This window comes from Corvus cornix, chromosome 3, assembly GCF_000738735.6.
Source record: "Corvus cornix cornix isolate S_Up_H32 chromosome 3, ASM73873v5, whole genome shotgun sequence".
Classification (NCBI taxonomy): domain Eukaryota; kingdom Metazoa; phylum Chordata; class Aves; order Passeriformes; family Corvidae; genus Corvus; species Corvus cornix.
Genome location: NC_047056.1, coordinates 16,178,497 through 16,191,519, shown reverse-complemented (window position 1 = coordinate 16,191,519; position 13,023 = coordinate 16,178,497). Strand labels below are relative to the sequence as shown.

General features: G+C 44.4%; 1 protein-coding gene across 35 annotated transcripts in view; it reads left to right on the top strand.

Annotated features, from left to right (window-relative positions):
• The window catches only part of NRXN1 (neurexin 1), a 674,580-nt gene that overhangs the window by 403,214 nt on the left and 258,343 nt on the right, over positions 1 to 13,023 (top strand). The window contains exon 1 of one of the 35 annotated variants that reach the window (XM_039568065.1): positions 464 to 1,620. The exons of 31 other annotated variants lie outside the window; for them this stretch is intronic. In XM_039568065.1, coding sequence (XP_039423999.1) covers positions 1,380 to 1,620 — 241 coding nt within the window. In that variant the 5' untranslated portion in view covers positions 464 to 1,379. Of the gene's footprint in view, positions 1 to 463; positions 1,621 to 13,023 lie in introns of those variants that run through there. 3 more of the 35 variants (XM_039568067.1, XM_039568064.1, XM_039568066.1) reach the window with 3 other exon arrangements.

Below are 13,023 nucleotides of genomic sequence, written 5' to 3'. Positions count from 1 at the left end.
CTGTTTTGGGGGTAGGCGTAGGGCGAGCGGCCCCGCACCCGGGTGGCCGTGCGGGAGCTGCCGGCGCCGCCCTGCAGCTGCGGGGGAACGGGGGGGCTCGGCTCAGAAAGGCTTTATTTCAGCCCAGTTTGCGGCCGCGGCTGCGGTGGGCGGCCGAGGTGCGGTAGTTGAGTAGTGCCGGAGAAAATCCCGGTAACTCTTTGTTCGGCGCCGTGTGTATAATTATCGGATAATCACAGCCGGTGCCCGAATAGACGGAGGGAAACATCTGACGGGAGAAGTTTAGGCCAATTAAAAGACCCCGAAATCGTTCTTTTTAAGATGAAAGTGGGTTTTCAAGACACTGGTACCTCAGAACTATCGGAGGAGGGGAAGTGCTCCCGCCGTGCTGCTGACTCCGCGGCGCGGGTGGGGAGGAGAGGCGTGTGAGTGTGTGTGTGTGTGTGTGTGTGAGTGTGTGTGTGTCCCCTCCACACCGCCCGAGCCGCGTTCTGGCAGTGCGCGGCTCCCGAAAGGCTGAGGAGAGGCAGCGCGACTGTGTGGGAGCTGAACTCAGCCTCCCTCTTTAACATAGGCTCGTCCTCTGCATTGCATCCAAGCCTCAGCGATTTGCTGTTCGGAGACTGCAGATTTGCATAGCCCTGCTCCTCGCAAGCGTGCTTATTTTTATTTTTATTTTTTTTTTCCCAGCTTCTTTCATAAGGGTGCACTATTCTCCCTGAAAACATCCTCGGGTATTACTGTCAATAGCCAGACCATTGAGATTGCCGGAGCAGCCTGATTATTGTCTGGCGCGTGTGCGAGTGTGTGAGTGTGTGTTCGCGAGTGTGAGTGTGTGCGCGCCGGGAGAGAGCTCGCTCGGTGAGGGCTCACCAGTTTGGAGATGAATGGAGGGAAGAGCAGCAGTTTGATTTTTCTCTGCTTTCCCAGCGCTGGCTGATGGAGTGGCATCCCCTTTTTTCTTCCTTAGCAGAAATGTGGCATGATTGGCTACACTCTGGATTACTGAGGATGTGGGAATGCTTGGCATTCTCGTAGCCCTTGCAACTGTGGAGTATTGTTAATGAGCACCAGCCCCGGGAAAGCTGAAACTAACGATTGTTTGGGCGCGGGGCTTTTCCCCACTTCCACCTCTTTGCGAAGGCTCTGAACTGCCTGGATTCTCTGACTATGTCTCGGATTGTTTTGGGTAGAAGAAGACCTGGAAAAAAGGATCCTCATAGGCTTTCCCAAAGGGAAGAGATGGCTCGCCTGGTGCCGTGAGCTGCAGCCAGCGCCGTGTGCGAGTGTGCGAGCGCCTCTGCCCAAAGTTTGCCTCCGTTGCTGTGGCTGCTGCTCCTCCCGAGGACGCCGCGGGCCGGCTCGTCGCGCACCGGAGGATGGGGGGGCTCCTTAGGGGCAGCCCGGAGCCGGGACCCGCCAGCAGCGGCAGCAGCAGCACCGGCGGCGGCTTGGCCCTGCTCTGGATAGTCCCGCTCACTCTCAGCGGCCTCCTTGGGGTGGCGTGGGGCGCCTCCAGTTTGGGCGCTCACCACATTCACCATTTCCACGGCAGCAGCAAACATCATTCAGTGCCTATCGCTATCTACAGGTCACCGGCTTCCTTGCGAGGCGGACACGGTGGGTTCGGTGCCGCTCGGTCCCTGCGCGGTCGGGGGCGCGCCGCCCCGCAGAGGTCAGCAGCGGGCTGCGGGACCCCGCGGGCCGGGGCTGCGGCGGCGCTCGGGGGGAGGACGAGCAGACGGCGGAGAAGGGCTGGGCTGCGGGGCCGGGCCCGCCGGGAGCCCCGCCGGGCGGGGTGCGGGCCCGTCCCGCCGCTCCCGGCAGGGCGGGGGCTCGGCCGGCCCCCGGCTGGGCGGGGGATGCTGCCGGGGCCGCCGGGCATCCCCTGGGGCTGGCGGCGTGCCCGTGCCGTGCGCCCCGCGGGGTCGCTGCGGGGTCTGCAGTCGCGGGGCAGGCTCTGGAGCGGAGGCTCTCCCGCACCCCGCCGCTCCCTGCCCCGCCGCAGAGGCGGCCGCCTGGAAAGCCCAGCCCGGAGGCGCCCGGAGCTGCGGCCCCCGGCTGGGAGCGCCCCGCCTCGTTTCCCCCACCCCGGTCCCCTCCCTCGGTCCCCTCCCTGCCCCAGTGCGGGGACACACGCTCCGGGCAAGCCGCCCCCGCGGCGGAAGCAGGGCAGGGCAGGGCGCCCGGGGAGCCCGGCGCGGAGCGAGGGGCGGGGAGGGAGCCGGTGCGCTGCTTAAACCGCTGGTGATGATTGTGCTGCTTCCAGTTCATTACCTTGGTCGAAAGTCGATGAACTAAAGCAAAGGTCAGCTCATTATGCTGGGGATCGGGGGAGCGGTAAGCGCTGAGACACTGAGGCAGGGAAGCGATGCCCACTGTAGCGGGCAGCAAAGGGACGGAGATGAAATTCTTTCCAGGTGGAGATACATTTTGCTTAAGAACGACAGTGCTCCGGTAGTTAGTTTCTGAAGTGACAGGAAGCTGCTTCAGTGCCCTTTGGAAAGCCCCGTTCTCTTTCCTTTTGCACGCAGACTTGTGAGAACCTGCACATCAATACATGCAGAATAGATGTGCATACATATGTTCGGTAGTACCAGAAGCTGTCAAAAAAAGCGACGCACCAGACTGTGCTTTAAGGATTTAAAGCCTCCCTTTGTCTCCGAGGGAGGAAGAGAAGATAAAGAAATCCCCTTGTTGGTTTCTGATTAGATTATACAGCTTCATTCCTCTTCATTTTCTCATCTCGCCTTGCTTCATTTGCACGACCATGCGATGTCATTTACAGGCTTTGCAAAGTAAAAACCAGATCTGCTACTTAACCTTTGCTTCTCTGTTCAAGATGACCTAGTTGCAGGCACGAGGTACTTAGGAATTATTGGATTTTTTCCAGTGATTAACAATGCTGGTATTGGTGGAAACGGTACCATTGTTTACCTGAAAATTCCCACTGTGTGCTAAATATCCTTTGATACATAACTGCTAGAAAAGATGAAGTGTACAGAAATACCTCTTCTTAAGCGTTTTGTTATTTTTTAAAAAGTTGTATGACTGGTCTAATTAAAAACAAAACAATTGAGACATTCAGCCCACCACTCTTGTCTGTAGCGCACTTGAGGTGGTGCAACATTGAGAATGCTGCATGTTCTGTAATGTATGGGGAGGATTAAAGATGTAAGTGTGTGCAGATACATGTATATGCTTATTATTGTCTCAATTTCTGTCCATATGGGGATATCATGTAGGTGCTTGCTATCCATTTGAGGGAAGGATAAAAGGACGAGGGGAAAAGAAACATCACTGTAGAGGTACCAGCTACAATTCCTTAGAAAGCATTTTAAAATCACACCTTTTGCTAATTTTTGAAAGCATTACCTTGAACCCAGTCAAAGGGTGATGTGTAAAAAAGCAGCTTTCTCAGAAGAAATAGGTCTTTTTAAAGAAAATGAAATATGAAGAGGTGGAGCTGTCACTTAAGGACTTCATAGGGAAGCCCAGGAGCCTCTCCAGAAGTTAAGTAGCTGATTTTATGAAAAGAGGGATGTTCTCTGTCATAAGGCAGCATTTCAGAATGTTTACTGGATAACTCTAAGTGTCTTTGCTTTCCTGTGTTTGCGAGACGTTCTGCTATCTGATAGCATTTTAAAATGTTTAATTCCTTTCATTATTAATTCTTCAGAGAGGTGTTCCCATTTGCTTCTGTAAGCCTGACAGAAGCATTTCTGTCTCAGGCTGAGCAGTGTTGGACACAGTTCCTGTGGAGCCCAACACTGTATCTCTAAGCATCAGTCAGAGGGAGCTGGATGAGGGAGAAGGGTGTGGGTGTGTGTGTGTGTGTGCTTGTTCCTTGCCTGCTCTTCTCCAGTATCCCTAGCCCCTGCTGACTTAGCCAGGTGAGAATTTGCTTCTCAGGCTTGTATCCTTCAGCATCAGCTCCATTCAGTTTTGCAGTTATTTTGTTCTAGTCTAATACGGTTGTACATAAAAAACTTCAGTTTTATGGTGACCTCATAGCAGCTTTTTTTGTTACTTTGTCAGCTTCTTGTAGCATCATACCTGCTAAAAGTGGAAAAGAGCTTTTAGGACAGGTCAATTAGTCGATCCCAAATGGAAGCATTGCTCTCTAATATTGTGAATTAGAAGTGTGAAAGGAAGGAGAAATGATCACTTTGTTCAGGCACTCAATAAATATCACCACAGTCCTCAGACATCCACACCCTTCCCCTTTTCCCCTGCACTGGCTAGCCCTGACACCCCCATCCTCTCGGGTTTAATTTTTTTAATCTTTCAGTTTTCCCTGAGCCAACCCAATTTTAGCTAGTAGTATAAGCAAAGCCAAAAGCCCAGCATGGTTGGATTTCTTCCATTTCTTTTAAAAAGACCAAACCACAATCTTGCTGCTAACATTCTCATCAGGTAATTTTGCTGGGATTTTGCTTAGTAGTATGATCTCATGTGGTTTTAGCGGACAGTATCCTGCCTCACAGAGACATAAACAGAATCCCAACCGAGCAATTAGCTCACCATATTAGACAAAAAGTAGTTCAGCACACAGTCTTTTAATACACCAAGAGTCAAAATTCAACATCTTTTGAGCTTGATCAAATGATTTTTCAATTTTGCTCTCTGACTCTCATTAAACTCACGTGAAACATTGGTGAAAGATTTGAAAGTTTAACCACAGGAAGGAATAAGAAAATAATTCTGTGGATCACAACATCAGCGAGGTAAAGAGAAGTACAGAGAAGTAAGAGAGAGACTAATGTTAACAAATTTGAATCATACGCTGCTTAGCCCTCACCAGTGGTCTCTTGTAGCATGTGGTTTATTTGATGATTTATGTCCATACCTACTCGATCCATTTAAGAAGGTGGCTATAGCTTTTGTTATAGCTGTATCTATCATGAAGTCTGGTTTTTTTGGGTTTTTTTTGAGTAGATAGAATAGTTCATACTCTAGATTACAAAAGCGGGGATGATCCGTGGCAAAACCCATAAAAAATGAAAGAGATTGCAACTTCCTCAGTAACTTTAAATGAAGCAGGCTGTTTCTTTAAGAATCCAGGGACATGATGGATCACGTGTGAAGGGAAAATTGCGGGTTGAATATGTTAAAAGTGTAGCCATATGGATGGCTGTCATCATCCACATTCACTCCTGCCTTCCTGCAAACACTTCCTTACTGTCTACTCTCTTAAGGCCTCACAATTCCCTACAATTCAGTTACCAGATGACAAGTACAGTGCGTCCACTTCTGATTGTTTCTTCTTTCTGTGCTCTCAAGATCTTGCTGAGGCTAGATACAAACTGATTCTGCTTTTTTTAAAAATTTGTGGGAATAGGAGCCAGGAGGTGAATAATGAAATCTGCATGTTGATATGTGCATGTGCTTGGAAAGAAAAGGCAAAAATGGGGAGAGAATAGGACCACGTGCTCATGGGCAGAACAGAAAGAGCCAAGTTCTGTGTGTAGTAGGGCTTGTGCACTTAAAGGCCTGACTTAACTCAGTGCCAGAAGAGATTTGACTTGATGAGGCTTAGGACTAACATGTGGGGCCGTGGTTTAGGAGGAGCAGAGGCAGCCTGAAGTAGAGAGAATGGGGTTCTGGGAGCAGATCTTAAGAAAGTGGTAGTTTAGGTTCTAGGGACCTTTGTAGTGGAACAGTAGAGGGATTTAAGAGGTTGAGCTTCAGCAGCAAAGTTCCTGAGCAGGGATAAGGGTTTGTGGAAAATGAGAGTTCTGAGGAATAGAAGTTGGCATGTTTTGGAGCTGACAACTGAGGATGGTGTGTTACCACAGCACATCCACTCCTCCAGTGTTTTCCATCCAGAGCATGATGTGGCAGCAGGGACATGCATATTGATCTCCCACTCCTGAGCTAGGCCAGCTTCTTCCAGGCTCTGCTTCACCATTGTTGGCAGGGCTCACGTGCACTGGATTCACCCATATGATGTCCATGTGGAAAGACTTCTGCAGCAGAGTCACCAGCCCACTGTTACTGGAGTACAGTGGTCAGGCAGCCCTTGTTCAGGGAAGATGCCTGTTGAGCTCCACAGGAGTTTTCACCAAATAAAAACTGCAGGACCAGAATTGCAACACTGCAGTGAAATAATTTATACCACCACTGTGAAGTATATGACCCAAACAACTTTGAAAGATGTCCCTATGATGTATAAAAAACATTTTAATTCTGTAGGAAAACCCCAACTAATTGGTGTAGGTAAAAATAATTTTATGGCCTTTTACTATTTTTTTTTTTATTTTACTGGAATTGCTCTTTAGGTATATAAAGATAATAAACCGAATAGTTTTAGGGATTAGGGTGAATGAAATGACATTTTTTGGCTACAATGTGCTTATGTTGCAGAAAAGAGTTATATTTTAATTAAAACATCAAAAGTAAACGTTTCCAGATGTTCAAGCATTGTTACTCAGTGTGATGTTAGAGGTAGAGGTGAAAAAGTCTCATTTTCATCTTATAATTGCCTTTTAAAATGTTTTTTCAAACCTGTTTGTATATCACAATCTTTTTAAATGCCTCCTTTTCATTCAGAGATTTTCAAATATATACTACTTCTCCTGCTCTGAGTACTTCGTACTCACAACTGAGACATTTTCGTGTTTTAAGACTGTAAAGCATAGCAGTTTCTCAATGTCTTTAAATTATATAAATTTTATATCCCCTTTCAAAATTTCCAATATGCTCCATCAGTTATTATCCCCATCAGCTGCCAAAGTATTAACATCAGTTGGAATGGAATGAATAACAAAGCAATTTCAGTCAGCATAGTGGTTAATTGGCTGTGCAGTTGGATATGCATATTAGGAACTTGGGTTTCTATATTATTATTTCTGTCAATATGGCTTGTCAAGGAGGCCCACAGTCTTCAGTCTTCAGGACTGGGACAGTCTGCAGCACTGTAATCAAAAGTGGAATGTTGCCCATGGATTTCTGATAAGCATCTTTATACAAGTCCCACTGCCTTGGTACATGCATAGCTATTGATTGACTGGGGTGCCTTTACAAGAGCTAAATAAATAACAGCACTGTTGTCACTTATCAGCAACACCACTTTTGCCTCAGCCTATGGTAACCACGTTTTTTAGATTTAAAGCATGTTCTATTGTCTTTTAATTAAATACTGTTTGAAATAAGTTATCAGAAGAAATTAATTTAGCATTCAATGCAGTGTACTTCCTGCTGTTTCTAATTTTCAAAGATGGATTTTTTTCTGATAGTGAAAAGTTGACTTGGCTTTAAGGGAAATTTCCTTCTGTCTCTTCATTTTACTCCAAGGGAGAACTCTGTAGACAAAACTACTACACCCAGTGTGATTTAAGCTCAACCAATTCTGCACTCCTAATATTTTCTCCCCTTTCTCACCCAGATGGTCATTACCATGGTTAACCATAGGAAAATAGGCTTGATTATTGTGGTTTGAATGGATCACATAGTGTCGTTCACTGACGTTTATCTTTTGTCTTTCCTTGGTCAAAGTTTGCAGTAGTTCTCAACCTTTCTGAGTAATCAAGATGACATTGCTGACCTCTCTCTTGTCTTTCCCCAGACTCAGTTAATTTATCTCTCTGTGATTAAGTTTGATGTCCTCATGTCTATCGCAGTGTCTGTAATGCATTTTTCTAAGCTAACAACTCCCTTTCTGGTTTGTAAATACAGTGTAGGCAGAGCTGATAGATCTCGCTGTGATGATAAGCTGACTTGTGAATGTAGCTGTGATTATAAGGAGAATGGAAGAGTCTAATTTGATGAAAAAAGGTTTATTATAAATAAAAATACTGTTCTATAGAATTAAAAGCAAGAAACATAGGCCATGTACTTACCATCATTTAGGCACTATTTTCCTTCTGAATAGCTACATGGATGTCTGGAAGGGCTTTCCTTGCCTCTTTCTCATGACTTTATATACATTTGTGCACAAGCACGTGCATGCTCTTACATATCACAGTTGTTCCATGATAATGAGAAAATGGTCCACAGTGGTAAGTTGGAAAAGAGAGAGCTTCTCTAAGAGTTGAAAATGTTAAAAAAACTACTCAGTGACAATATTCATTAACCACAGATGCAACTGGTCAGAACAACCAAATTAATTATTCCCTTCCCTCTTAATTGACTGAAAAAATGAGCCAGAGAAATAAAGTGTGAAAGGAGGAGCAAAGAAATAGTGCTGCTGGATGTCACCCTATGGGACTGGGGTAAGGTGGTAGGGAGAGTGCCTTGCTTAGGAGAAGTCACCATCTCTGACCCCCAATTATTGAACCATGGTAGAAAAAGAATTCTGAATTTCTGAAAGCTCTGAAATGGTCAAGTCCACCAAAATAGCCCAGATTAAGGGTATGAGTGGCTTATGCACTGTAGGTAGCCTAAGATTCAAAAAGCCTTTTTACTTGGGCTTGGTTGACAAAGAAAGTGTGCATATACAATAAGCACATCGTAGCTGGGACCCTAAATCCCAAAAGGCCAGACAAGGTGGGAGGTGAGGCAAGGTTTACCTGGAGGGATGAGGAATGTACATAGACTTTTTGTTGTTGTACTGCATATTTGAGCTGTAAGTGGCACAAGGACAAGTCTTCCTTTAAAATCCCTGGCTAGGTATATCCTGAAGAGCTTGCTGCTCAAACTTGGAGAGACAGAGGCTTGACAACAGAGGATTTGCTCAGATCCTTCTGGTGTTCAGGGAGCCTTAGCAGGGGGTGCCCTTGGACAACTACTCCAAAATGTTAGAAGTGTTAACTCTTTCTTTAGCTCTCTTTTACTGCAGCTGTACATGCAAAGAAATGCCAACAAGCTTCTAAAGCAAGTTGACTGCTTTCTAAATGTGTTCTTTTATCCCTTCATATCTACAACTGAGATAGTGCTTCTCTAATTTACTTAATTAATTCAGCTCATCTGCATTTGTAAAATAAAGAAGAATAGAGAATGACTAGACTTGGAGAAATTTCAAAAAAACTTGAGAAAATTTCTCTACCTTGAAGAAGAATCAGATATAGTCTTAATCCTTGTCTGAATTACTGAATCACTGGAGTTGGTTGTGTTTCTCAGTGACAGCAGCTCTAGAGCCCTGGGAAGTAGGTGGAGAGGAGAAGGGGACAAATTGCCACGGACTTGGCTCCTCCTGACTGACCAGTGGAGACGAGGAGAGGTGAAGGAAGTGAGCGCTACAAAAGGCACTGTTTCTAATCATTGACCCAGGCCTGATTTGATTTTATTGAGGTCAAGGCCAAAATTTCCACTGGATGACCTGATGGTTTTGCCTCTGTCAGATACAATGTGTCTCAAGTGCACAAGGCTTCTGCCCCGGTCTCCCTCCCTAAAATAATGCTGCCTAAACTGTGGGCAAAATATTGCAAATCATAATGCAAACACGTGCATTTTTGAAATGTTTGGTGCAGTTAGTGGATGCATTCACTTTATTTCACATGACAAGAATTATGAGGGAGCTTTCAGAGAATATAATGAATTGCCATATTTATGGAAAACATATGACCATGAATTGAATCATGCCGTTATTTTGGGTTTTGATAGTCAGTGCCCACAGAGAGGGTTTAGAAGTTGTGACAAAACAACAGATGTGAGATTAGCCCCTTTGGCTGTGTCTAAATGGATGCGTCCTAAAATCCTGGTGTCCCAATTGGTCAGAACATTCTGTGGCGCTCATCCAAGCCCCATCTTTCCAGTCATCCTCTTCTCAGGCTGGTTTGTGTTTGCAGTTTGCCTTGCTGTGGATTTTAAATCTGCCTGGGGCATGCACCCCAACCCTGGCATTCAGAGCAGCTCTCAAATACTGCTGTCGATTATTCTGAAAAAAATAGAAATGCTGTGAATGTCCTCTTCCTAAACAATCTCTTATCTCAAGTGAGGCTAAATAGAACATTACATGGGCAAGTGAAAGTGAGGGTAAAGACTACAGTCATTTTATTGCTGAAAGCTTTTCCAAGTAACTTTTTATTTCTTGGAAATTTTACTGAATTTGTGGGAGTGTGATTGCTCCCGTTATGCCTTATGAATTAGAAGACCTTATTTTTCAAGTCCTAAGTCTAAGAAACTTGCAATATGGTTTTGTTAGAACTTGTTGGCTAGAAGGTGTTGTGTGTGAGGGTACATAGGCCAAAAGATCATTTTGCTCGTGCTGACTTCTAACAAGAAACCCAGTCACACACTAAGACTGAAGCCAGAACAATTTTTGTAATGATGGTTTTTAACTTATGTAGAATCTTCTCACATTAGCTCATGAAGCTTCTTTTCACCACTCAGCACAATCTGACAGCTTTAGCTGTTGTCTGACATGAGTGTAGTAAAATCCACTGTATGGCATCTAGAGGGAGAACTTGGTGAAGAAAAAATAGTAACAACATTATTTTGTAACAACAGCAAAAACAAACATCTCATTTTGAGATGTTTGACTTTCTTACTGTGCAAACATTGCAAAACTGCAGTTAAGCATGCAGATAAGAGGAGTTATTGGTCTGCTAAGAAGAACAGTGGCCTGTAAATGCCTAACCCAGACACTTAAATTTCAGTAGTAGCTGGCAGTGGTTTTTGCCAGTTATATGATTATCTAAATGAAAATGCAGCTCCCACATAAGTGTGCAGAAGCTTAGCTTCAAAGAGCCTGAGGTCAGCAAAGGTAAACAATTAAATTTGGAAAAACATGTGATATATCTTCTACATAGCAATAGAGGCAGTTATTTGATGCTGATATAAATCACAAGTGACTCACCTGGAGAGTCCCGAGATCCTATCTGTTCATTGTTCTTGTAGGGTCAAATTTTTGTGCCAGGGAACTTACACACTTTGGAAAGGTGGTTTAAGTGAGATCAGTGTATCCTATATTGGTTTGCTGGCATTTGGGATAGGGATGAATGTCAGTTTTTCATTGCAAGGTCACTACTGGAGATGTGAGAAAGACTTATCCTAAGCTGGTCATAGCAATTGTAGTGTGAGTAAATATGTCAGGATTTTGCAAATATTTTTTGTTTGGTTCAAGTCATTAACTTGAGCTCAGCTGGTTATTTGATAATCACTCTCTTCCTTATTTCTGTTTTCCAAATGTAATTACTTGAAATGGAAAAAAAACTGAAAAAAAATATAATTATATGTAATCTAGGAATAAATTTACATGTGCATACAGTGTGTAATGGTACTTTTGTCTTCTGTAGGGGTCAGTTAATTGACAAAGTATAGTTTGGAAGAAAAGGAAGATCAGAGGGAGAAAATGAGCAGTCATTATTGCTAAATGAGACTTTGTGTAAATGTGTTCAACATTGCTAAAAAATCTCTGTTTCTGTCATGTGGAAAAGTGGCACATGCATTAACCCTTGTCCTGCACACGCACTGGTGTCTCACTGCTGCCCATGTTGGCACAGGCTTGTCTGGAATGGTTATTCCTGTTTCACAGAGAGCAGCTGAGACACAGGGAATCAGCTTTGCATTCATCTCCTCTTGAATGATTCAAAGAAATCACACAGTAGCCAGACTGGCCACCTGAAAATTCCCTCTGTGTCTCTTGTGCACTTGCCCGTGATGTAAGAGCCATATCTGGGGCATGGCCAGAGTGTGTAGCACTGTGCTCTCCGTTGGCACAGCTCAGGGCAGATTCCATGCTGGCTCAGCGTATGCCAGGCTTCAGTCATCCCTCTGTGAGCAATTCCTTGGGCAGTGCTCTTCCCACCACTGCGTGTCAAGCCAAAACCAGCACAGCACAGGTTAAGGATTATTCTGCTCTGCCTTTGCTTGTGCTTGTTAATGAACAGCCATCCGGTTTGTTCCCAGCAATATGCACAGCTTTGCCCACCTAAATGTGAAAAGCATCTATCCATAAGTCACGCAGCAGCCTGGAATGGGAAAAGGAATGAAAGGCTCGAGTTCTGTGTTGCTGTTTCATCCCATTGTGTTGTGCCAATGCTGAGATCCAGGAGCATTAAAACAACGTGCTAGTTACTGAACAAATACCACTCTTCCTTCCTTTGCTGTGTAGGTCACACTGTGGGATTCACAGAACTGACAAGCGGAAAAAAAAAACAAAACAGAAAAAGGGGTATGCAAAGACAGGAGATAGGGGACAAAGAAAAGGAAAATGAGTTGAGCAGACAGCATACCTTTTTTAAGAAAAAGACATATTTTCTCCCTGTGAAAATTTCTGTGTTTCCCTCACCCCCTCCCCAGGGAGTAACTCCACAGTTAACTGTTTTGATTTTTATAGAGCTATTATAATTATTTTAGATGTAGAAAAGGGTTAAAATACTGATCTTTGTGGATGCCAGAACACCAAACTTTGAGCTCTCATCCCTTCACAGATGAGGTTTGCCTGTCTTTTGGTATAAATCAAATCTTTCCAAACTCCCCATCATTGCTTTCATGTCCATATGAGGGGCAGTTGCCTCTGCTTGTCTTGTAATTCCAGTTGCTCATGGTATCTGATGTCTATTAAGTGAGAAGGGCTTTCATAATGCATTGAGTCGAAATTTGAACTGGTGGCTTCACCTCGTGTCATTTTGTTTTACATATACTGTTTGCCATTTAAATGTTCCCTCTCCATGTAATTGCTCTGGATGTTTGAATGTTGGCATCAGTAGGGAAAGTATTTTCTCTCAGATCCGTGAGTGAGTGTGAATGAGGTGAGGATTTCATTCAATGAAGACAGCTTTGTTGAAAAGGATTAGTTGCCTTCATTACTGTAGGACTGTTAGCATAATTAGCAGTTCATCAGAGTGATTTCACAGGCCATTTTTTGTGACAATGACCGGGGCAAGGCTTTCTAGATTGCAGTGAGTCTGTCTGATTTACCATGTGCCATACCCACAGATATGAAGAGCCAACAGTTACAGAGGAAAGGTCAGATTAGCTTTCTTTCATAATTTTTTTTTTAATAAAATGTCTTGTAACATGTCTTTTATATCTTATGTTAGTGAATGTTACAGTTTTTAAAATTTGTATTATGGTGGCATCTAGAAATTTCAGTCAGAGGTTATGAGCCCATTGTGCTAAGCAGATGGATTGAATAGA